This window comes from Anomaloglossus baeobatrachus, chromosome 5 (genome assembly GCF_048569485.1).
Source record: "Anomaloglossus baeobatrachus isolate aAnoBae1 chromosome 5, aAnoBae1.hap1, whole genome shotgun sequence".
NCBI classification, from domain to species: domain Eukaryota; kingdom Metazoa; phylum Chordata; class Amphibia; order Anura; family Aromobatidae; genus Anomaloglossus; species Anomaloglossus baeobatrachus.
In genome coordinates, this window is record NC_134357.1 from 550,467,636 (window position 1) to 550,494,712 (window position 27,077).

The 27,077-nt window shown below is 45.4% G+C and overlaps 1 protein-coding gene across 1 annotated transcript in view; it reads right to left on the reverse strand.

The window, feature by feature from the left end:
• Nucleotides 1–27,077, reverse strand: part of LOC142312967 (uncharacterized) — a gene marked incomplete at its 5' end in the record, with an annotated part of 138,311 nt that overhangs the window by 61,484 nt on the left and 49,750 nt on the right. The window contains 4 exon segments of the mRNA XM_075351956.1: nucleotides 1,441–1,538; nucleotides 1,622–1,745; nucleotides 1,827–2,000; nucleotides 26,501–26,547. Of these exon segments, the coding sequence (XP_075208071.1) occupies nucleotides 1,441–1,538; nucleotides 1,622–1,745; nucleotides 1,827–2,000; nucleotides 26,501–26,547 (443 nt within the window).

Sequence of the window (27,077 nt, forward strand, 5' to 3'; positions counted from 1 at the left end):
TACTCTGAGGGAGAGGAGATGGAAGAGCCTGATGGTGTGGACCTCGAAAGATGGGAATGAGAGTGATGGAGCTGGGGGGGGGGGGGGTGACCTGGAAAGTGCATTGTGGGGACAGGAGTAAACCCACTCCACCACCATTTCTGTTTTCAGGTCTTAGTGAATGGGAAAAGTGTAAACCACCGTGAGAAATGGCAGCAGGGGAAGTAGTGTCAGAATCCTGAATCCAGGTTTCAGTTAGGGCTAGCAGATTAAGAGAGTTATTGAGACAGAGGTTGTGGATGTAAGGAAGCCTGTTACATACAGACCGTGGATTCCAGAGAGCACAATTAAAAGAGGGAAGTGAGGGTGTACAACTAATGTTAATAAGGTTAGCAGGATTTCTATGGGAGGTGGGGGAGGGTGTAAAGTTAGCATGGGGTGGACCAGGATTAGGAGAGATATCCCCTGAGAAAAGTAGCATTAGAAGGAGAAAGTTCAGATGTTTTTTGGAATTGTGGCATGGCTTTTTCTGCAAGACCCTGGAGCATGATGGATTGAGATTCTTCAGATAGGTGAAAAGAGCCTGGGAGCTGTGCATAGGAGAGGAGAGGAGAGAGGGACTGATGTGGATGAGTGGTGATGGAGGGGAGACAGGGCGGTGAAAGTGGACAGTAAAAGTATAAAGGATGATAGAGATAGAAATAATGGACATCATTGAAACAGAAGGTATCAAAGTGTAGGTTACCTGCATCCTGCCCTGACTAACTGCCATTGAAATAACTTCCCAGCAGTTAGCAACGATGGCACTTTGCATAAGATGGCACGCATGAAGGCACCGAATAAGCGATAACTTATTCATCAGCTGGGGTCCTATTGCTGGGACCCGCACCGATCGGCAAAATGTGCAACTTTTATTCCCATTAAAGAGGAGCTCATGTCCAACTTGACCCCTAATCCATTCATTCCCTCAGTGGCTGCTGAGCGCTACACTTGGATTTTTCTGGAAGTCCCAAAGAGGATGAATGGAGCTGCGGTCACACACCCGACCTGCCACTGCATTTTATAATGGGGATAAAAGTGCCCTGTCAGGTATAAAAGTTCCATATTCTTCTGATCGGTGCGGTTTCTGCTGGTCTGGTTCCACCAAACAATAAGTTATAACCTACCTAACCTGTGGATTCTGTGGATCAGTGATAAATTGGTTTCACCAAAGAACCTCTTTACTGCAAACTACTGTAACAATACATCAGTTATGGTGTGCACAGTAGATGTGCAAGAGCCACCTGTGGTTTACAGTCATTGCACTATAACGGGGATAGCGGTTAATAGGTATTTACACATAGCTGTAAGGTGGGCCCCTGGAGTCAATTCCCCAGGTGGGCCCCAGACACCCCAGAGTGACCCTGTTAACAACCGTCTACACATCATAGGGAGACTTCATGACACCTTCTCTCCATCTACCTGATAATCCTGAGGAACATCGGGATCTTCTTGTTTACAGTCCTGTGGGAGAAGAGGACGGGGACATCTCTCTGGTGTTGTCCTCTTACTGGATAGAACTGGAGGAGACACATACAGGGACTGAATTCATTCCTTACATACAGATAATTATAGGCTGTGTGTATTTAGTCCTGTCTATTACCTGGTGATGTGAGGGGCTGGGGAACCTCCGTCATGATGTTCTTGTACAGATCTTTGTGTCCTTCTAAGTACTCCCACTCCTCCATTGAGAAGTGGACCGTGATGTCCTGACACCTTATAGGAACCTGACACATACAATGATACCGTCACCCCTGATCCCTTCATAGCGTTACTGTATAATGTCCCAGCATTCCCAGCAATATCACCTCTCCAGTCAGCAGCTCAATCATCTTGTAGGTGAGTTCTAGGATCTTCTGGTCATTGATGTCCTCATGTATCGGGGGGTGAGGTGGAGGCCCCGTGATTGGGCTCAGGGGTCTTCCCCATCCCTCAGACACAGGGGCCTGACAGCGCTCACTAGAGGTCTTCTTCACTACTGTGTAATCCTGGATATGGAGAGACACATTAATAAACCTCACTACAGACATTTCCAGAGTCCTCACCTCTCCAGTTCTGTCCATCTGTTATTCCCATAGATAAGAATGATGTAATGTGACGTCATCAGAATCTCTCACCTCTCCAGTAAGCCGGAAGAGGATCTCTAGGGTGAGGTGTAATATCCTCTCCGCCATCTTGTCCTTGTCCATATCCATCCTTCACAGGGCAATTAGGAATATGCTCTTACTATAGAAGATCTCCAATTAGAGGATCCGATATTGCAGGGACCTGAATGGGGAGAAGATGATGATGTAACATCATAAAGAATCCGCTGTAATAATACAATTACTGGAGAGAATAAGGGGAAACATATCAGGAGATAGATGATTTATTCTACACGTTCTTTCTTGTCTCGTGTGGACTGGAACATAAGTTAAATTGCTGACTAAAGGGGGCTTTACACACTACGACATCGCTAATGCGTTGTCGTTGGGGTCACGGAATTTGTGACACACATCCGGCCGCATTAGCGATGCCGTTGCGTGTGACACCTATGAGCGATTTTGCATCGTCGCAAAAATGTGCAAAATCGCTCATCGGTGACATGGGGGTCCATTCTCAAATATCGTTACTGCAGCAGTAACGAAGTTGTTCCTGCGGCAGCACACATCGCTCCGTGTGACGCCGCAGGAACGAGGAAGCTCACCTTACCTGCCTCCCGGCCGCAATGCGGTATCGGTACCGATATCACAGTGTGTAAAGCGGCCTTTAGTCATCTTCTCCGCTGCCAATCACTGGCTATGTTGGTCACTGCTTCAGCGACTAATTGACTGTGGGAATTACAAGTTTGTTGGAAACTAACCAGGAAATACAGAGACTTGCGGGGGATCAAAGCAGCGAGGACACAGGAGTAATGAGGGATTATTAAAATGTTACTATTTTTATTATTTTACAACATTTTGTTGTTTTTTTTTTCCTGACATCTACTAATTAATCTTATATATTTAGGACACACACACACACAACAAGCAGTTTCCTCCTCGGAGTCGGCAGCTGAATATGTGTCTCATAGACTCATCTTCCATATCACTAATTCTCCTCTCATTTACAGACACTGGAATCAGCATCAGCAAAACTGCAGGAGATATTCATTACAAGCAAGATAGGAAATATCGACTTCATGATGAGGACGACATCTTAATTTTCTACTACGTCTCCATAAACATATTTTCTCAGAGTCCGTCACTGACTCCATCACCATCAGCCACTTATATGAATGTTTCTAGTCTGCCCCGGGCTGTAATATTTTATATGTGACACACACTATAAAGAAAAAGACACGGATAGCACATCCCAAAAAATACAATGATCTAAAGCCGTTAGTAAAAAAATTAAATAGAACATGAGGTTCTTTGTTACCATTCTGATCAGACTGTATTATGCTCACTGCCACGTCACGGTGAACCTCTTGAGTGGGTCCCTAATCTAAGCCTTATTAGTGCGGCACTGTGCACTAACCACTGCTGCAGCGACAAAGCACCAGCAGGGCAGGTGACCTGGTGCCTCACAGCACCCATGCTGCAAGGCGAAGCCCCCATGGCTCCAGGCCCCACTGACACGAAACCACCACAACAGCGGCCACCACACAGTACCAGCACACAGTAATAGGAGCTGTGCACTCACCTCCCACTGGCTCCCATATGTGAACTAGGAGAAAAAAAAAAAAAAAGGCTGACCCCTCTTGCAGTCTCCTGCTGATTAAAATCACCTGTGCCAAATGGGGGGGACATAGAACAGACTTCTTACAGTATGGAGCGCTGGTGATATTGATCTCATTGTTCTGTTTTATTAGAAATTGCTTGCTCATCAGTTTAAGGTATACAATTTGAAGGGGGAAGGGGTTGTAACAGTGTGTCATTCTAGTTGGCCCAATGTAACTACCGTAGGTCTGCAGTAGGATTCATTGTCCTGCCTCTGGTGGGGGGTTGTGAGTCTTTTGGTCCCCTATGCAGGGGGCTTCCCTAGTACACAATCCTATAGACAGGGCCTGAGACTGGGCTTCTGAAAACTTCATACCCTGACATACATGTAGAAAATATCTAATGAGGTGGGTGTGATGAATACTTCTGTTAATCCAGGGGACTGATCCTAGGAGAGAAAGAACAATATTTGGTCAGTTAGGCAATTGGTGCTATGAGGTACAGGAGCAAGGATCTGTGGCTGCGGCAATGTCCTGTGCCTATGAATGGACTACACACCGTGTGCAGAATTATTAGGCAAGTTGTATTTTAGAGGATTTTTTATATTATTGATCAACAACTAAAAGAGTCATAAATATCAAAGCTTAATATTTTTGGAAGTTGGAGTGGGGTTTTTTTAGATTTGGCTATCTTAAGAGGATATCTGTTTTTGCAGGTAACTATTACTGTGCAGAATTATTAGGCAACTTAATAGAAACCAAATATATTCCCATCTCACTTGTTTATTTTCACCAGGTAAACCAATATAAACTGCACAAAATGTAGAAATAAACATTTCTGACATGCAAAAACAAAACCCCAAAAAATTAGTGTCCAATATAGCCACCTTTCTTTATGATGACACCCAACAGCCTACCATCCATAGATTCTGTCAGTTGCTTGATCTGTTTACGATCAACATTGCGTGCAGCAGCCATCACAGCCTCCCAGACACTGTTCCGAGAGGCAGGGCTGTATTTGGCCTTTGTGCTGCCCTAGGCACTTTAAGTGGTCGCGCCCCGACATGTATGTAAGGCAGATCTACTCTGTAACACACTTTAAAAAGTGCTAAATGCTAAAAGAACGAAGATCTGCACTTTCTTACTAGCACAATACAATTTCAATTTAAAAAAATAAAAAATATGGTAGTGTTTGCTAACCAGTCCTCCGCCTGAAAAACTCAAAGGATGTGGTACTTTGAACACTACGATATCACAGGTGCGATGTCGGTGGGGTCAAATCGAAAGTGACGCACTTCCGGCGTCGTTCTCGAAGTGTGTAAATCCTTTATGACACGATTAACGAGCGCAAAAGCGTCGTAATCGTATCATTGGTGTAGTGTCCGACATTTCTATAATGCCACTGCAGCGACAGGTACGATGTTGTTCCTCGTTCCTGCGGCAGCACACATCGCTGTGTGAGAAGCTGCAGGAGCGAGGAACATCAGCTTACCTGCGTCCTGCGGCTCACGCCGGCTATGCGGAGGGACGGAGGTGGGCAGGATGTTTACGTCCCGCTCATCTCCGCCCCTCCGCTTCTATTGGCCGCCTGCCGTGTGACGTCGCTGTGACGCCGCACGACCCGCCCCCTTAGGAAGGAGGCGGTTTGCCGGCCAGAGCGATGTCGCAGGGCAGGTGAGTGCATGTGAAGCTACCATAGCAATAATGTTCACTACGGCAGCTATCATACGATATCACTGCTCAGCGGGGGCGGGGGCTTTCCCGCTCGGCATCGCAAGCATCGACTTGCGATGTCGTAGTGTGCAAAGTACCCCTTAGGCTATGTGCACATGTTGCGTCGTGTCCATGCTGCAAATTCTGCAGCGATTTGGCAGTGCATGTGCGCTTTAAATCGCTGCAGAAACACTGCGTAATGGGTGCAGTGTGTCTTCGAAAAAGCATTGTGCGCACGGATTATGCACATCTTCATAGATTGTGCAGGGGACGCAGGACGCATGCATTTATGCTGCAGTGCTATACACAGCGTAAATGCATGAAATTATGCAATGTGCGCACATAGCCTTACAGTTCACATACCCTTTAGATACTGTAGTTAAGGTGCTCGTACACAGACTACAGTTGGCTGAACCCGGATATAGACAGGATTGGCCAACAGCCTGATTCTCAGGGAGATCCTTTATTTCTCTAAGAGATGAGTCACTGCCAGAGATGTGTAGTAGTGTGTCTTATAGAGAACACGAGCACTTAAAGTAAGTACTCCTGCGTATGGGAGAGCCAGGGAGATAGCTGCCAGCCGAGTGATGGGACACCTGTCTATAGTGTATGGGGGAGTCAGGGAGATAGCTGCCAGCGAAATGATGGGACACCTATAGTGTATGGGGGCTTTAGTCAAATACTCGTTTAGCTGACATATGGACTCAGACAGCTATATATTTAGTCTGGCACAATGACCCTATAATAATCTACTATCAAGTCTAATAAATTAAATATTGCTACATCTAAACGACTACATCACCAGAACCAACCTCATATCACTGCTACATCACCAGAACTACTATTGGTACTTGATTACATCACCAGAACCAATTTGAATTCAAGATTATATCACCAGAACCAAAACCAGCCCAACATATAATTGTCTGACATGAAACTGCAGCTCCTAGTATGTCTGTAACAATGGCAAGGGGATACCAGGAGTTGTTACCGGCCATCATCAGACTTCGGACCATACAGGAACCACAGCACTGATGGTGCAGGCAGTAGCACTATTGAACATTTGAAAAATACCTTAACTTTTTGGAGAACTCTTCTATGTTTTAGGTCCATTAATTCTGGTCACATTACTGCGGGTCTGGGTTCTGAGACCCCCATAGATTGTGCAAAAGACCCCTTAGAAGTGCACAGCTTAGGAGACAGGACTATGACTTTTAGGCTGGAATCACACGAGTGTATGGCATTCGATGCAAGCCCATGGGATGCGATATGCTAATGACCCCTGGCTCAGGCTCTGCTGCGAGTGTGAGCCGAGCGTCATGCGACTGTGACCCGATCTTGTGATCGGGTCACAGCTGTGAAGCTGAGAACTGGGGCTGCAGAGGAGAGGTAGGGGTTAATCCCCCCATCTCCTCCATTGTCAGCCTGTGCTTTTAACCCGTGTTACCCCCTGTTATTATATTCTTGTGGCTGAGAAGGCGGCGCATGCAGTCACAACAGCAGTGGAGATCGGCAGTTAATCGCGAAGATCAGCTGAATAGGACATCGTGCCACCCCCGGACACCTGGTAACGGGGTAACACGGGCGTCACAAAGATTGTGCTGGAGATAAGCGCTATGCGCAGGTGCCAACTCCGACACCATCTTAGTGAATAGAAACATTAGCATAGAGCCAGAGAGAGGGAGGAACAACAGGCAGGGGGCGGGAAACCATGTGCATAATCCACCCTGCTATTATCTGCTGCGGTGCAACTGTCACTCAAAAAGCTGACAAATTTTTAACCTTCACTTTCTTGGATTTGAAAACCGAAACATCCGAGCTGCCCACTACAGGTATGTATAGAATCAGCCTGATAGTGCCAGTATAGCACTGTGTATGTACAGAATCAGCCTGATAGTGCCAGTATAGCACTGTATGTACAGAATCAGCCTGATAGTGCCAGTATAGCACTGTATGTACAGAATCAGCCTGATAGTGCCAGTATAGCACTGGCTTTGTATTATATAGGAAAATCCTGGTGATTGGTTCCCTTTAAATAAGCCCCATGCTGTGCCCCTGAAAAAAATATTGCTCCTCACTGTGCTCCCTGCAAGCCAAAAAAAAAATTACTCCACACTATGCCTCTCTTACAGCACATGGCTTCCACGCTAGCCTTTCCTATAAAATATTCCCACTACACTGTCCGCCCTTGTATACTATGAATGTCACACTGCCCACTAATAAGTAAAAATGGCATTGTCCCCCCTTATAAATTATACCCACAACACCTGCCTTAATTATGATTCATGACCTGCACACTGTCCTCAAAATGCCCCATTCATGCTGCCCCTGTCCGTACTGAGCCCTCACACTGCCCCTCTCAATACTCCCATGCTGCCCCTTCTCCATAATGAGCTCCCAATGCTACCTGCCTTTCATAATGAGACCCCCACGCTGCCTTACTCATCATACTGAGACCGCCAAGCTACCTCACGCCTAATGCTAAAACTCCCCCCACACTATCCTATTTTTCTTACCGAGTCCCCTTCATTGCTCCACTCCGTACCGAGCCCACCCATGCTGCCCCCTTTCCATACTGAGTCTTCACACTGCCCCTCCCCATATTGAATCATCATGCTGTCCCTTCTCTATAATGAGCTCTCCATATTGCCCCCCTCTCCATACTGAGTCCTTACGTCTCCCAGAGATTCTGTCCCTTGCACTCACTCTGTAAACCCTAAACCCCCTCTACAGCAATAGGTCCCCTAAACCCCCCTCTACAGTAAAAGGCCCCCTTATCCCGCCTCTCTCCCCCCCAGCCTCTCTCCCCCCAGCCTCAGCCTCTCTCCCCCCAGTGAGAAAGTATCGTTGCTACATATGAAGTAGCCAAGGAGAGCGCCAGTAAAAGGCTAACGTGCAGTGTGAAGGGGCTCACACGGTAGGCATGGGGTAGAAAATGAATGCAATGAAACACTAGAGTATGTGTGATAAAGTTACTGATCATACGTAGTATGGTAAATAAGTCGCCAAGGTGACGTCAGTGGTACTATTAGTAATCGGATAAAGGTGAGAGGACCAAGGGAATACCTAAAGCGGCATAGTGAAATGTCAGTATGTGGAGAGAGCCCCTCCAACGATACTTTCTCATCAAAGTATTCCCTATGCTGACTCCATAATTTTTCTTCTTGTCTTCAGGCCCTGATGCACCTATAAGATCTCTTACTATAAACATTTACCACGGTACTTTTTGTCCCTGGTGAAGGCTCTTGTACGAGCCGAAACGTCGGGCAGTACCGCTTGTTTGGTGAAAAATAAAAATTTGTTCAAGCATACCATACCTGGACTATTCCTATTTTCTTGCACTGTGTGCCGGGACTACCTTCTTAATTGGCTATATTTTTTATTTTTTCTCCCGAGCACCAGGACTATAGCAGCTGAGCATAACTTATCCTTTTCTCTGTTCTCTAATGACACCTATCAATATATATCACCATGACAGCCGGGGCCGAACAATTGTATTCTAGAACAATGTCATTAAAATTATAAAGAGAAAAAAACAAACAAGATAAAATACAACTACACTGACTAAAAAGATCTCCTGGAATAACATTCCCAGAATGTCTCCATTACACTGTGCAGTTCAGACCACAGATAACAGCCCCTCATACATCTATAGTCCCTGCCGACCGCCCGGATCCACATTTCCAGACTGGGGAAACTGATCCAGGAGGTCGGTGCTGAGTCCTGGGGTCATCTGTATCTGCAGCAAGAATGGGGAGAAGGATTTATTAACGGGTGGGGTGGATGGTACCACAAATTGTATGGTATGGTATTATATTTTAAGGGGGCAACTTGTAGTATCATTATGTGTGTGGGAGGAGGATGGCGGCACTGTGGGAATATTATACTGTGTGTGGGGAGGATGGCGGCACTATGGAAACATTATAAGGTGTGTCGGCGCATCAAATTTCTGTGAACCAAGAAAGGAGCGCCGTACTACTTGTTTCCCATCTTTTATGGTTGAGTCCAAAATGTACGGGCTCCTAATAGGTTAGTGGGCATAGCTGGCTTGGTTGATGGGCGTGATGGCTTGTTTGGTGAACATGGCAATATTTCCTCCTGCCCACTATAATCATACAAGGGGGGCACCCCGTCTGGAGCTCTTACCACCACTTCTATCATAATTACTTCTTTGCCCACGTGGACTTAGGGGTACTTCTCACATAGCGAGATCGCTGCTGAGTCACAGGTTTTGTGACGCACCAGTGACCTCATCAGCGATCTCGCTGTGTGTGACACTAAGCAGCGACCTGGCCTCTGCTGTGAAATCACTGATCGTTACACACTGTTCTGGTTCATTTTTTGCTCGTCTCCCGCTGTGCAGCATGTACAGGGAGCCAGCGCTGGCAGCCTGTAAGCGGAGTACGCTGGTAACCAGGGTAAATATCGACTAACCAAGCAAAGCGCTTTGCTTAGTTACCCGATATTTACCCTGGTTACCAAGCGCAGCATCATTACACGAGGCGCTGGTGGCTGGTCGCTGGTGAGATCTGCCTGATTGACAGCTCACCAGCGACCATGTAGCGACGTACCAACGATCCCTGCCAGGTCAGATCGCTGGTGGGATCGTTAGTGCGTCACTAGGTGTGACGGTACCCTTAGAGAAAGAATGTTTATTCCGTCTGGAAATGTCGGGCTGGAAACATCGGGCTGCATTTTGAACAAGCCCCATCAAATGACAGGAGACCATACATTCTAGCACAGGGGTGGGGAACCTTTTTTCTGCCGGGAGCCATTTGGAAATTTCTGCCAACCTTCGGGGGACGCACAAAATTATCAATGTGGAAATGAAAAGGCTATATTTGGTCAAACAATTAATTAACTCACCCCTAGTGTGGTGGCCGGAGCTGCTTCTGTTTGCTGTGGTTGTGATATTCAGTGATACTTATGTTGCTTCTCACAACTGCTTTTCCAGTTTGTATCGGTCTGGATTGCAGGCAACTCTTTGTGATAATAAGACTGGTTGACCATATACATCACACAACAGACGCAGAGACTGGTGTATATATATTACAGGAGACACATACATAACTGAAGGGGCTGTTGTCATATACATCACATAGGAGACGCTGGGACTGCTGTATATACATCACATAGGAGACGCTGGGACTGCTGTATGTACATCACATAGGAGACGCTGGGACTGCTGTATATACATCACATAGGAGACGCTGGGACTGATGTATATAAATCACATAGGAGACGCTGGGACTGATGTATATACATCGCAGGAGACACCTACATCACAGGAGACACTGGGGGCATATAAATCACACAAGGGCCTGTGGACATGTATATGCCCCCAGCCCCTCCTGTGATATATATGCCTCCAGCCCCTCCTTTTATGTACATGTGCCCAGTCCCTCCTGTGAGGTATATGCTCCAAGTCCCTCCTGTGAGATATATGCTCCCAGCCCCTCCTGTGAGATATATGCCCCCATCCCCTCCTGTGAGATATATGCCCCCATCCCCTCCTGTGAGATATATGCTCCCAGCCCCTCCTGTGAGATATATGCTCCCAGCCCCTCCTGTGAGATATATGCTCCCAGCCCCTCCTGTGAGATATATGCCCCCATCCCCTCCTGTGATGTATATGCCCACAGCCACTCCTGTGATGTATATACCACAGCCTCGCCTGTGTATATATCACAAGAGGGGTTGGGGCTTACACATAACAGGAGGCATATACATGACAGGAGGGGCTGGGAGCATATACATGACAGGAGGGGCTGGGGAACCGACATTACTAGGTCACTGGGAGGCATAAGCATTGCTGAGGGGCACAGACATCACTAGGACGGCACAGAGAACAGGAACAAGGAACAAAATCATCATGAGTCATAGAAATCAGCGAGAGAAAAACACCAAGAAAGTCTCAGAGCTAAAGGGGTTAATGCCCCCTGCTCCAGTAATGGGGAATCTCCACATACCTCCTCCTGCAGAGCCGCACACTGGATATATGGCTGCTCTGTGCTTCCAGGACCTGTGATGATGTCACATGGAGGGGAGGAGTCAGGGGTCACATGATCAGCTCCTCAGTGTGTGCAGAACTCTTCTGTGCTGGGTGTCATGGTGCTGGATGAGGGGAAGGTTATGTGTGGGGTCAGGAGGGGTTTACAGTGTGGATGGAGCAGAGCCGTGTGTGTACGAGGTGTATGGAGCGGAGCCGTGTGTGTACAAGGTGTACGGAGCAGAGCCGTGTGGGTACGAGGTGTACGGAGCAGAGCCATGTGTGTACGAGGTGTACGGAGCGGAGCCGTGTGTGTACGAGGTGTACGGAGCAGAGCCGTGTGTGTACGAGGTGTACGGAGCAGAGCCGTGTGTGTACGAGGTGTACGGAGCAGAGCCGTGTGTGTACGAGGTGTATGGAGCGGAGCCGTGTGTGTACGAGGTGTATGGAGCAGAGCCGTGTGTGTACGAGGTGTGCGGAGCGGAGCCGTGTGTGTATGAGGTGTGCGGAGTGGAGCCGTGTGTGTACGTAGTGTACGGAGCGGAGCAGTGTGTGTTATGTGTATGGAGCGGCGTCCTGTGTATTATGTGTACGGAGCGGAGCCGTGTGTGTACGAGGTGTACTGAGCGGAGCCGTGTGTGTGCGGAGCGGAGCCGTGTGTGTACGTAGTGTACGGAGCGGAGCAGTGTGTGTTATGTGTATGGAGCGGCGTCCTGTGTATTATGTGTACGGAGCGGAGCCGTGTGTGTATGAGGTATGTGGAACGGAGCTGAGTGTGTATGACATGAGCTGAGTGGAGTTTGTATGTGTAAAGAACAAAGCCATGTGTGTACAGAGCGATACCGTGTATGTGTACGTTTGTTGTCTAAGCAGCCAAACACAAGTCAGAACAAGTAAACCTCTGACTGGACAGCCGTGTATACGGAGAGGAGCCGTGTGTGTATGAGGTGTACGGAGCAGAGCCGTGTGCGTATGAGGTGTACGGAGCGGAGCTGTGTGCGTATGAGGTGTACGGAGCAGAGCCGTGTGCGTATGAGGTGTACGGAGCAGAGCCGTGTGCGTATGAGGTGTACGGAGCGGAGCCGTGTGCGTATGAGGTGTACGGAGCGGAGCCGTGTGCGTACGAGGTGTTCGGAGCGGAGCCATGTGCGTACGAGGTGTACGGAGCGGAGCCGTGTGCGTACGAGGTGTACGGAGCGGAGCCGTGTGCGTACGAAGTGTACGGAGCGGAGCTGTGTGCGTATGAGGTGTACGGAGCGGAGCCATGTGCGTATGAGGTGTACGGAGCGGAGCCGTATGTGTACGAGGTGTACGGAGCGGAGCCGTATGTGTACGAGGTGTACGGAGCGGAGCCGTGTAAGTACGAAGTGTACGGAGCAAAGCCGTGTGTGTACGAAGTGTACGGAGCAAAGCAGTGTGTGTACGAGGTGTACGGAGCAGAGCCGTGTGTATGAGGTGTACGGAGCAGAGCCGTGTGTATGAGGTGTACGGAGCAGAGCCGTGTGTGTACGAGGTGTACGGAGCAGAGCCGTGTGTGTACGATGTGTACGGAGCAGATATAGGCTACACTGAAAAATGACTTTTTAGCATCCTGTTCCATCAAACCACTGGCCTATTTCTGTTACATTGAAAACATCTTCATAATCTGGACTGAGTCTGAACAAGAACTTCTAATACTCCATGAAAAATTAAGTGCATTTCATCCTACCATAAACTTGACATTGGACCACTCAAAACCATAAATTAACTTCCAGGATACCACCATAAAAATTAAACATGGTTCAATCCAGACATCGGTGTATCGGAAACCAATTGACCATCCTACGTACCTCAGGTGGGAAAGCTTCCAGCCCAAGCACATTAAAAAGTCTGGCCAGGCCCTCAGATATAATCGTATCTGTTTCAGCCCAGCTGACAGGGATGAACACTGAACCCATCTTAAAAAGACATTTTTAGGGGGCGTGGCCTGGACATGGCGCCGGCAAGACACACTATGTAGGAGCTCCTCAGAAACGGCTGCATACACCACCACCCACCAGCTATCAAGAGCAAATACCGGGCTCAGATGAGAGGGAAAGCGGGGCTCCGGTCACAGACGCCTGCCAGAGGGACTCCCAGCCGCGGGGGGCAAGGTATCGTGCCGTACCTGACTGAGGCCCAGCGTCCTCCCAGGCCTGTAATGGCGGCCGGGACGCGTGCTGCTGCGACCCGGCTGTCACAGCCTGAGCGCTCTCCTACTTCCCCCGCCCGCTCTGCACAGCAACCCGGTGAGGGGCTGCAGACTGACCCGGCATCGCAGGCTCCCGGATGGATGGCTCCTGGGGAAAGCACCGGAGACCGGCCTGTGGTGACTGATGGGGGAGGGGTGAGCAGTGGGAAGTTGGCTGCAGGGCGCGCTTCTCCCCCTGTGGCTTCACAGAACAGAGGATCTCCTACCTCTCGTTCTGGCTTCTCCAGCTCACCAGGTACCCCGCAGTCATCCCCTGGCCCACAGCACTCAAATACCCCAGCAGCTGGCTCAGGAGGGGCTATGGAGCAGAGCTTGCTCACCCTCCCCTGCCATGGAGGGGAGAACACAGCTACTCCCTTGCAACACTATGGGGAAGACCAAAGCTCAGAAATGTCAGCTTTAAGGCTTCAAATCAATGCTATGCCAACCAAAATGGATATGGAGGGATACATTGCCCACCTGGAGGCTGTGTGTAAAACTGAAATTCGCTCCTTGAAGGAGGATATGTCATCACTGACTAACTCCGTGCGGGCCCTTGAATCGTCCACTCAGGATTTATACTCTCAGCAAAGCTCACAACAACAGCTTATAGATCAGCAGGCTCAACAGATCCACCTCTTGTTTGACATGATTGAAGATGCTGAAAACCGCAACAGGCACTGCAGAGGATGTTTAACTCCTTACTGGAACGTCCCCTCGAAACACGCATTGAAATGGACAGAGCACACCGTGCACTGGGGCCTAGAAGCCCGGATCCAGAGAGGCCAAGGGACATTATTTGCAGGGTACACTTCTTCCAGGTCAAGGAGAATATTATGAGAAAAGCAAGAGATAAAGGTACCCTAGATTTTAAAGGAATTCCCATCCAACTTCTAGCGGATCTTTCCCGATCCACACTTGCAAAAAGGAGAGCCCTGAGACCCCTACTGGAGGTTCTACGTAACAACAATATTGCTTATTCCTGGGGCTATCCTTTTCAACTACAAGTCAGGAAAGGTCCCAACCTGATCATTTTGAGGTCTCTCTGGCTGACTTGCCAGATTTTCTCTCGGCTCTGGATCTCCCTGGGATAAAATTGCTGGACTGGCCGTATACTACACCTCCACCCCAGAGAGCGGTTCGTCGTGAAGGGTCCTTTCCACCTGATCAACACCGTACTAAGCGACCAAGATCCCAGAAGTCGCCGAGACTCTTATCGGCGGAGACCTGAACTCTCGGGACTTCTGGGTTATAAGTGTAGTGTGAAGGAGGAATATAGGCTGTTATGGCCTACTTTGATGCCTAACCAATATTGCCCTATGTCCGTCTTGTTGTTTTGGGTTTTTGGGGGTTTTTTCTCCCTTCCCCCCTCCCTCCTCTCCTAACCCCCCCCCCCCTCCTCCCCTGGGCATCACTAATTCTAATAATGTTGGGATTCTCTGCTTCCCCTCCCGGCATGCTCCAATGCTGAGCCGGGACACCTGAACCCCCATGGGTATGTATGCCTCTCCTAGAAGTCTCACGAGTTGTGATCCGGGAGACGGGAGTTTATCTTTCTTGCTACATTTCTCACCTTGTTGCTATGATTAATTACATTGAACTTGAGCTGTTAGCTGTTATATATGTTACTTCTATTTTGGTCGGGTGGCTGACCATCTGTGGTTTCCTTCTTCTCTACCCCTTTTCGGTATTAACTAGTTAGGTGGTGTGGCAGCCGCCCTTCAGGTGACATAGTTTTCAGTCACCTCCCATATTAGGGTGTGTTCCTAGAACACTAGTTACGAGTATTTTCTCAGTTTAATTGCCTTTTGAGCTAGGACTCAGGAGGCTAAATAAAGACAAGTTTTGATATTAGTCTTTATTATTCTAGTTCCTCTCTCTATTCTACTACTTTCTCTGCTCTCTTTTCTTTAACCTCAGTTTCTTTCTTCTCCCTCCCCTTCTCCCTACTCTTCCCTCGGGTGCCCAGAAGATAGGGCTTCTAAGATGGCGAACCTTAACTTATGCTCGTTAAATGTTAGAGGATTTAATGTACCAGAGAAGAGATCCAAGATCCTCTATAACATGCATAAAAAAAGAATCCATATTCTATTGCTTCAGGAGACTCATTTTAAAACAGACCACATCCCCGCATTTAAGCATAGATATTATACTTCTTGGTTTCATAATACCAATTCAATCGCAAAATCCAAGGGAGTTAGCATCGCTCTACATAAATCTCTCCCAGTTCAGGTTTTATCAGTTAAATCCGACCCAGAGGGGCGATTCATTTTTATCAAACTTAAGATCTGTACCAAGTTATTTACCATTGCTAATCTTTATCTCCCCAACCAGGATCCGGCCAGGATCTGCCAAAAATACCTGAACACCGTCTCTGAATTCGCTGAAGGCTCCCTGATTCTTGGAGGTGATTTCAATCTTATCTTTGATCGGGCTATTGACTCCTCCTCGGGTAGGTCTTCTGTTCCTGCAGTGAAACTGCGAGGTCTCAGGAGTAAATTACTAGACTTGAGGCTATCGACGTCTGGCGTACCCTACACCCTAAAACACGGGACTACACTTTCTACTCTCCTGTCCATGATATGTACAGTAGAATAGACCTTTTTTTTATTAGTCACCACCTACTCTCATGTGACCCGGCCTGTACTATAGACCCTATGGTGTGGTCCGATCATGCTTCGGTGTCACTTTCTTTCCTCTTGACATATTTGTGCCCCGGGGAGTGGGTATGGTCATTGAACCCGCACTTACTAAAAGATCAGACATGTCAGTCAGCCATCAGGAAGACCATCACGGACTTCTTCGAATTTCATGCCAGTGACCCCACACCCTTACCGCTTCAATGGGAGGCCCTGAAGGGGATGATCCGGGGAACCTTTGTTCAACAGGGAACCAGACTCAAGAGGGATAGAGCATGCGAAATAGACAGATTGCTGACTTCCATTCAACACCTAGAACAGACCCATAAACCGACTCATGACCCTCAGATTCTAACAGACTTGCTCAAGGCTAGACTAGATCTGGGGTCCCTCTTGGATGCAGCGTCTGCCCGTCACCGAGATAGAGGTAGGAGATTTATGTACGAATTCTCTAACAAGCCAGGCAGAGCTCTGGCTAGGTTTCTTAATCCTCGCTTGCCCTCTACATTTATCCCCACCATAAAATCACCATCTGGCCATTCAGCACATAAACCTCATGAAATTGCAGAGGTATTCCGAGACTATTATGACGGGTTGTACAACCTAGGTGGCCCAGTTGCGGACATGTCCCCAACAAATTTCCAAGCGAAAGTGGACGACTATGTCGATGGTACCCCTCTCCCCCCACTGAACCATGTGGACTCTCTCATGCTAGATAACCCTTTTAGCGAACAGGAGGTCACTGAGGTTATTAGGGGTCTAGCCAATGGTAGGAGTCCTGGTCCAGATGGCTTCCTGGCCAATTTCTATAAGCAATTTGCCTTGGAACTGACGCCCTTCCTAACCAGGACCTTTAATGCTATATCCTCAGCTTGCCCCTTTGCCGCGCAAACTCTTGCGGCTACCATAACGGTGATTCCCAAGCCTGGGAAGGACGAATCGCTATGCTCCAACTACCGCCCTACCTCTCTTATAGGGGTAGATGTCAAGATCTTCGCCAAACTAATAGCTAACCGGTTGTCCCCGCTGTTGCCTGTCTCAATCCATACTGACCAAACAGGGTTTGTTCGGGGTAGAGAGGCGCGATAACACTATTAAAACTCTACTTTTGACCTCCCACATGTACAGACAAGGTACTCTAGCCTGCCTCCTATCGATCGATGCCGAGAAGGCATTCGATCGTCTTAACTGGACCTTCCACCACTCATCCCTAAGGCAGCTGGGAATCGGTCAAAGTATGTTGGAGAGAATTTTTGCCCTGTATCATAAGCCCTCGGCACGAGTTCGAGCCAATAATACTCTATCCTCTCCTCTGCAAATATCTAATGGCACTAGACAGGGGTGTCCTCTTTCACCCCTTCTATATGTGATAGCCATGGAGCATTTGGCTATATCCCTTCGAAACTCCCCCGATATAAAGGGCTTTGATATAGGTCAAAAACTTTATAAACTTGCCTTGTACGCCGATGATCTCCTTCTATATCTAACAAACCCGGAAATCGCCTTCCCAACTCTTATCCAGGAATTTCAATGCTTTGGCATAGTTTCTAACTTCAAAGTAAACTACTCAAAGACAGAGGCCCTTAATATTACTCTTCCTTCCACACGAGTCAATAGACTAAAATCCGCCTTCCCATTTAAGTGGGAGACTCAATCTATCAAGTATCTTGGGATATTTGTTTCGGCCAATCCAGATGAGTTGTTTATGGCTAATTACTCCCCACTACTTACTAGGACTCTTGCATATCTTAATAGATATAACCGGGGCCGGCTTTCCTGGTTTGGCCGGATCAATGCCCTCAAGATGGAGGTTCCTTTATTTATTCCAAACAGTCCCGGTAAAGGTTGCTAAACAGTATTTTAGACAGCTCCAGAGGGCGTGTAGCAGATTTGTCTGGGGGACGGGGAGACCTCGGATTCGATACGCCACACTGGTGAGACCCAAATCCAGGGGAGGCGCTGGTCTACCTGACTTCGAAAAGTACTATCAGAGTGTCCTCCTCACGAGGGTCTTAGATTGGAGATTTAACGATCTCAATAAACAATGGGTGGGCGTTGAGTTCCGTCTCTCCCCGTTCCCTTTGGCACAGCTTCTATGGGGCCCCCTTCATCAGAGACCGGCGGTCTCGGGGTTTCAACCTCTGACTCAGGCGCTCATGCTTTTCTGGGACAGACATCTGGAGACGTTAAACTTATCCCACAAACCGGGGAGTATGAGCCCACTTTTTAATAATTCACACTTTCCCCCTGCGTTGAAGAGACCCACCTTCTTGTGTTGGGACTCTACAGACGGAGTTACACTAGGACAGGTTGCCAGGAGACTATCTGGAACGGCGTCTTTTGGGGCTTTGCAGGAGTCATGCCCGGAGAGGAGATTATCCTGGCTGGAATATACTCAATTGACCACATTTCTAAAAAAGAAATTCCCGGGAAACACTCTTTTATCCAAACCTACACACTTTGAGACCCTAATTTCATTAAAAACCGGGCCGCAGCATGCCATCGCATTGATCTACAACCTCTTATGTACAGCCCAGTATAAAGGCACCCCAACGTATTTAGAGGCCTGGCAAAGAGAGCTCCAGATTACGTTGTCGGAACAAGATCATCTCAAAATCTTTACACTCTCTCATAAAATGTCCATTTCTTGTAGTGCACAGGAGAAAAATTTTTAAATTCTTACACGCTGGTACAGATGCCCTGACGTACTGCATAAGATCTTCCCCACAGTACCAGATACCTGCTGGAGATCCGGAGTCGAAATTGGTACTATGAAACATATATGGTGGGATTGCTCCTTGATAAGGTCATTTTGGGATTCAATTTTTGAAGTGTACTTTCAACTGTCGGGTATTCGAGTAATCCCCACTCCTCAAATAGCCTTACTGTCTCTAATTCCTGGATCTCTCTCTGTGACCAAAAGAGGTATCCTGCGCTTTTTTCTCATCGCCGCTCGTATGATTATTCCAAGACATTGGAAGACAACCACCACCCCCTCTTTGAGGGAATTTTTGGAGGAGATAAATAGATTGGAGCGTATGGAATCTCTGATGGCGGATGATAGTGACAAATGGAGTACACATGCTGGCACGTGGACCTCCTGGCTCATTTTTCGAGAGACTCCGGAATATTCATCTTGGCTCAGATAAGGGATATACTTTGGTCCTTTCTCCCTCAGGTTCCATTATGTGATATTTGTAATCTTTATGAGGATTCGTATATTTGTGCGCACAAGTTCTCTGGACGCCCGACTTACCCCTATATATCTATCTATCCATGTCTCCCCCCCCTCATACCCTCTTCTCCTTTCTATACTTATCTCTCTCTTTCTTCTTCTCTCTCTCTGACCTTCACCAGTCTTTATAGGTAAAATAGTTTCCATTATACTGTTTTGAGATGTATTACTATGACATGGTATAACCTGATTTGATTTGCTTTCTCTGTTTCTGTTTTCTTCTCTTATTTTACTATTCCTATCTTAGTAAAAGTACTCACAATACAGTGCTATTTGCCTGATACACATGTTTAACTACCTTAAGCGATGTACATTTTCATCTTATATGTGTTATGAGCGATGCTTTGTTCAATTTGCCTTAAACTTAATAAAATTATTTACAGAAAAAAAAAAAAAAGACATTTTTAAACTGAGGCTACCACCCCACCTTCACTGATGATCAGATCATGAGAGCAACAAGGACCCCTAGAAGTGAACTGCTTCAATACAAACAAAAAGAGGAACCTATAACCCACAGCTTGAGGTACTGAGAAAAATAGAAAAATGGCTAAGAAACTTCACAATGTTCTACAGCAGGATGACCAATTAAAAGCAATATTCAAAGATCATCACTTGCTATGCTACTGGCAACCTCCTAATTTTAAGGGGTGGTTCACCCATATTTATTGTTTGGTACATCGATATGTTGAGAAACAATTTTTCTCTCAAATACCTTATGTTGGCAATAGTGCCTGTGAGAGCCGCTATTGCGAACCGCTGTTCCTCATGCCTGACCCCCGGGCTCCGTGACTTCGGGGATCTGGTGATGTCACGTCAAGTTCCTGTGACCTGACATCACCGCAGCCGGCTGCAGTCTTCCAGGTCACTGAGCTGTGGGCAGTGTTTCACCACTCATCACAGCCCAGCATCCCTCCTGTTTGCAGCGCTCTGCTGTAAGGGAGGAGGGAACTGATGGGCTGTGCTGAGTGGTGAAACACCACCCATAGCCCATCACTCACAGACACCACGGCCGGCCGCAGTCTTCCTGACTCACTTGGCTATGGGTGTTGATTTACCGTTTGTCACAGCTTAGCGTGTCTCCTGCTTGCTGCGCTTTGCTGTGAGGGAGGTGGGAGCAGGGAGCTGATGGGCTGACATGCTGGGCTGTGATGAGTGGGGAAACTCGGCCCACAGCCCAGTCACTCTCGAAGACTGCAGCCGGCCGCGGTGATGTCAGGTCAACAGGAACTTGACATGACATTACTGGATCCACAAGGTCACGGAGCCCGGGGGTCAGGCATGGGGGAATAGCGGTCCGCAATAGTGCCTCTCACAGGCACTATTGCCAACATAAGGTATTTGAGAGAAACATTGTTTTTCAACATAATATTGATTTATCAAATAATAAATATGGGTGAACCACCCCTTTAAGAAACATCATAATCTGAAGTTCAATGCCTTCAAATACACCAAAAGGAACTTATCTTTGCAACGTGAAGAGCTTCAAAACCTGCACTTGTGTAGAGACCAAAGACCGGATACAGATCCCTAACACACAGAAGGATTATAAGATTCCTGAAACATTCACATGTTCCTCTTCCAACATGGCGTACTTAATCCTGTGCACTATATGTCCTATTGGGGGCCTCTATGTTGGAGAAACAGGACACAGACTGTGAGCAAGGATGAGGTCTCATCATCACACAATTACAGACAAAAAAAACCACTTACCTGTGGCCAAACATTTCTGTGCTCCAGGACACAACATAAACCTCATGAGAGTTGTCATATTAAAAGTCAACTTAAGATCACAAAATCATCAAAGGGTCTGGGAATACAAATTCATTACAATATTTGATTCTGTCCACACAGGACTAAATCTGTCAGGAGGATTTATGACTCACTACAATATCTGAGGACTCTTTCCAGAGACAGTGAGAGCACCAGGCCACTGGTCTTACAGGGATATAAGGACAATAAAACTTTCACACCACTAATCAAAGCTAATTAAGAATTCACTCTCTAAGCTCAGTGTTTATTTAAATGTCCATTTATTACACCATGCCCCTGCTCTGTGTATATATTTGTGTTTCTTCAGATACTTTGTTATACCATGCCTGATGAAGAGACTTGAGGAGTCTGGAAAGCTTGCTTTGTAGCATCATTTATTTTTCTTTAGTTAACCATTAAAATGTATCAGAACTACAAAATTATAATTTTGTTTCTCTCACTGAGAGCAATCAATCATTTTGCTGTGTACGAAGCGGAGTTGGGTGTACACGATGTGTATGGAGTGGAGCCATGTGTGTACGATATGTGTAGAGCGGAGCCACGTGAGTTCGACGTGAGTGGAGCAGAGCCATCATGTACATATATACAGTAACAAGCAAAAGGGTTTTGATCTTTTGTCATTTTTGAGGCTCCATATCTCACCATCCACTACAGCTTTGATCATGAGAATACCTTTGTATGTCTTATACATACATTTGACTTACAACTATTTAACATATAATATGCCCGTATGTCTGAAATTAATGATAATGAGTGTAATATTAATTTTACATATCAGTTTGCCCATGACAAGATCGACTTTCTGGATGTTACTTTTAAGCATTATGATCTTGGATCTTTACAAACAGCTTTGTTTCGAAAGCCCACAGATGTCAATACCTTACAACATGTCTCCTCCTCTCATCATAGGGATGTCCCTATGGTCAGTTTTTAAGGATCCGCAGGGTCTGTTGTACTAATGAAGACTTTGAGGTCCAGGCCATGCATCTTATAGCTCAGTTTAAAGAACGAGGATACAGCAATCGATCAATTAAGCATGCTTATCATCAAGCTAAGCATGCTATACGTAACCAATTGCTGTACTCTACAAGACAATCTAAATGTGGGGATGAAGTTAGATTTGTTACACAATATCACTCTGAATTTTCTGTAATAAGGGATTGTCTGCAAAGATCCTGGTATCCTCAGAGCAGACCCCACTTTATGTAAGATCCTTCCTGCTAAGCCCTCTATTGGTATTAGGAGGTCTAGAAATTTATATGACCACCTGGTACATAGCCAATATCAAGCCCCCGTAATTCGGACTTTGTTTGGACAATTGGTGCCACCTATTCAGGGTGGGTGTGTACCGTGCAGCAGATGCGTCGCCTGCCCGAGTATATTGCGCTCTGACTCCTTTTGTGATTCCTCAGATAAGAAGACCTTTTCTATAAAAAAACGTATTACTTGCACAAGTTGTGCAGTGATATATTATGCTACTTGTTCTTGTGGCAAAATTTATGTGGGGCTAACTTAACTACCCGACAATTGAAGGTGAGGGATAGAGAGCATATTTTGGGTATAGTGGAGGCGTCTGCTGTGGAGGACACATCCACCCTTAAAACACTAGGCAGTTAAAATTATGTCATGGTTCAGATACTAGGGGTCTTATGGTAAGAGGCATTGACATATTGAATGTTGACCTTAGGGGAGGTTCGGTTAGTGTACATCTTGCACAACTTGAGGCCAGATGTATTTGGACTCTGGATACCATACATCCATCTGGCCTCAATGAGAATAATAGTGTTGTCTTTTTTTTATAATGGTTTTAGACTTGTGAGTGTTTCCTTTTTTATGCGTAATTATGTATTTTATTCTGTTTTTTATAGATGTTTTTTCTTTGGTTATGGTTTTTCAACCTTTTTCACATCATATGGTTAATGTATCTACTTGGAGGATTTGATGGATATTGATTTGCATCCAAGGAAGCTGATATATTTCGTCCTTCTTTTCATTTATTCTATATTAATTGTGATAAGAATAAAAACTATGTTATGTGTATCCATATTTGGTTGCAATTGATATGTCACAATGTATATGTACTTGTGTGTTATATATTGGTATTTATTTCATTGTGTTGTTTTTTTGTTGAAAAAAATAAATAAATAATAAAAAAATAAATAAATTAAAAAAAATAAATATATATATATATATATATATATATTTATATATACACTCTTTATAGATTTTTTGTTTTTATGCTATATGTATAATCTATGTTGTGTATATTTTGGTGGTTGTAATCCTACATACAACTGTGACTGTCTTCAGGTACATTGATCTCTATCATATGGTAATAATTTGTTTAAAAATTGATTTATGGAGAGGTATATCATGTTTTCTATTGGTTGACATAATCCTGATATGTATATGTAGGATTCTATGTATGTGTCACATATATAGGTGCACATGCATGTATACACTTTTGATGATTGATTAATACATTGATGACGGATTTTTTGTACCCTCTCTTCCAGGTCTCTATATATGCTTACCATCTGACTTTGCTTTACATCCGAGTCTGATCGCTGTATGTGCACGTGTCTGTGGGCTGCCTGTCAGCCTGCTGCGTCTCTAAGAGTCATGTGATCTTCAGGGTCATATGATCCATTCATGTGACTCTGACGCGGCCGCCGCCCGGCGTCTCATGTTGCCATGTTGATGCGTACGTCACTAATGTGTATCCACCTCGGATTGGCCAGCGGTCATGTATAAACATCACTTCCTCTCATTACCGTCCCCTGACGAAGGTCTCCGAAACGGCCGTCGGGCTGCTGGCTGCGTCCCTGCCTTCCTTGCCTGCTCTCTCTACCAATACCCAGGTGACTAACTATCCTTGCTTGGAGCGTCATTGAGCCATTCTGCTCTTTCTGACTCCCTGCCAATAATTTTTATTGGTCTTTCTTAATATTCCTTATTGCCAACTGTTGTATATGTATATCCTATTGATGATATCATAATATAGACATAAATTTAAGGATAATATAGTCACTGTCTGGTGATATTACAATGAGAGAGGTATATATTTCTTTGCCCCCTTTATTGGTGTGCTATTAATTAAGAATAATTCATTCTGGTTGTGTGACAACTATTTTAGTACTAATATTGGCACATCTTTGGGTGTAAGTGTTTATATTTATATGGCCAGCTGCAGCCTGTTCTCACCACGTGATTTATAGTGTCTTTTTGTACTGTACTCCTTTTTCTATTTAATAATAAAATATATACTATCACTCACATATCACATGCTCAATAACTAGGGTGGTATATCACGCAACGTGCCCTTGTTCTAAACTATATGTGGGGTTAACCACCAGACCATTCATATCATATCAGAACACGCACAGCAGGCTTCAGACCACACGTGGAACGCCTCACACACCAGTAAGGGAATATGTAACTTGCTCATTTTCTCTCCGGTTACTAATAGCCCTATATTCTAGTTAATATGATTAGTCTTGTTTCATCAAAGGGTCTTTTCTATTTCTCATGTTATTCCTGATATATCCTTATTTGGAGTCACATAGTGCCAGCGATCACAGTGCTCAATGGTACCATACATTCTTTATAAATATCACCTAAGATGATAGATTGGCTCATTAACCCTAGTATTCCATAAGGTAATTATTCCTTATATATGCATTTATTATTCACAACAATGGAAGTGATGTTACCTCTTTTCCCTTTTATTTGACATCAGGTATAACCACATATGATATATTTTTTCTACAGCACCTGTGCCATTCAGAATATGTTTTTATTATTATTCATTGAATGAGTTTTCATATTCAAAAGGGATTAACAGGTAATTCAACAGCATTATTGTTATGATGTGGATACTCACTGTCCGGGGAGTTCATTTTCAATTTTATCTTTAGAATAACCTCCTTACTGGTCATTTGATAGATTGCCTTTCTATATCCATATAACAGCTTCCAGATATTTACCAGGTATCTGTGCTTTTATATAATACTAGTTGTAGTACCCGGCGTTGCCTGGGATAGTAACTGTCTCTCTGTCTCGCTCCCAGTCTCTGTCTGTCTGTCCCTGTCTGTTTGTCCCTGTCTGTTTGTCTCTGTCAGTTTGGCTCTGTCTGTCTCTGTCTGTCTGTCTGTCTGCGTGTCTGTCTCTGTGTGTCAGTCTCTGTGAGTTTGTCTCTGTCTCTCTCTAGCTCTGTGTCTGTCTGTCTCTCTTTATCTCTGTGTCTGTCTGTCTCTATCTCTGTGTCTGTCTCCCTCTCTGTCTCTCTTTGTATTTGTTTGTCTCTCTCTCTGTATGTCTGTCTGTCTCTCTGTATCTCTGTGTCTGTCTCTATCTCTGTGTCTGTCTGTCAGTCTCTTTCCACGTCTGTCTCTCTCTTTCCAGGTCTGTCACGTTCATGGTCTGTCTTGTTCCCCGTCTGTCTCTTTCTAGGTCTGTCTCTTTCCCCGTCTGTCTCTTTCTCTGTCTGTCTCTTTCTCCATCTTTCTCTTTCCCCGTCTGTGTCTTTCCCTGTCTCTTTCGTTGTCTCTGTCTCTTTTCATGTTTTTGTCTCTTTCCCCGTTTTTGTCTTTCTCCCTGTCTGTCTCTTTCCCTGTCTTTTTCCGTTTTTGTCTCTTACCCTGTCTCTTTCCCTATCTGTCTGTCTGTCTCTGTCTGCCTCTGTCTCTTATATTAATTATAGATACACTGCACACTATGGTTTTTTTTGCAAGTGAAATATATTTATTTACATAGGAGAGATCATTAAGCTTATTGCGACAAATTCCTACGTTTCGGCTAATAATAGCCTTGTTCACGTAGTCGCTAAGAAGGAAAAGAAAAAAAGCTTTGAGTACATAAATACACTCATACATATTTACAAATATATACATAAATATACAATATGTGCAAGTTAACATATTTTTTTAAAGGATTTAATGTACGTTTTTGATAATGGTTTCCCCATATGTTAAGTCATGGTAAGTGCAAAAGAAATTTCTAGAACAGATTTTAAGGCACTAAATGAGATAACATGAGATAAACAAGCAATAAAATATCCATCTCTACTGAAATTAAATGGCTATATAGTTGTTTTGTATATGGGTTTGTATCATATGCTTCAACAAATATCATTGATGATTTTAATAATTAAAGAAAAAAAATCTCATATAGTCAGCATAGGATCGAGGATTAGGAAGGAGGATTAGGGAAGAGGATTAGGAAATATGCAGGTAAAAATGTGTACTACCTTCAGGTATTGCTCTCCTTTGTATATTTTAGAGTAAGTGAGGGTTCCTATAAGGGATGTAAATGTATGTTTTGGTTAGTTCATATGCACACAATGTAAGGCTATGTGCGCACAGTGCGTTTTTCGCGGCGTTTTTGCGCGTTTTTCGGGTGCGTTTTTGGCCTCAAAACTGCAGGACTTTGCTTCCCCAGCAAAGTCTATGAGTTTTCATTTTTGCTGTCCGCACACATCTGTTTTTTTTACCTGCGTTTTTGAGTTAAAAAAAAAAAAATGGACATGTCAGTTCTTTCCTGCGTTTTTCTGCGTTTTCCCCCCATGCAATGCATTGAAAAAACGCAGCAAAATGCAGAGATCAAAAACGCAGCAAAACGCAGCCAAAAACGCACCAAATCGCGGCAAAAACGCATGCGGTTTTTGATGCGTTTTTTCGATGCAGGTGCGTTTTTGTGCGTTTTTAGCGGCCAAAAACGCAGCGTCAAAAAGACGCAGTGTGCGAACCTAGCCTAAGCCTAAACAGCAGGGAAAGATAAGAAAAGAGTTAATCCTGTTACTGATAAAGGAATTACCTGAAGGTAGT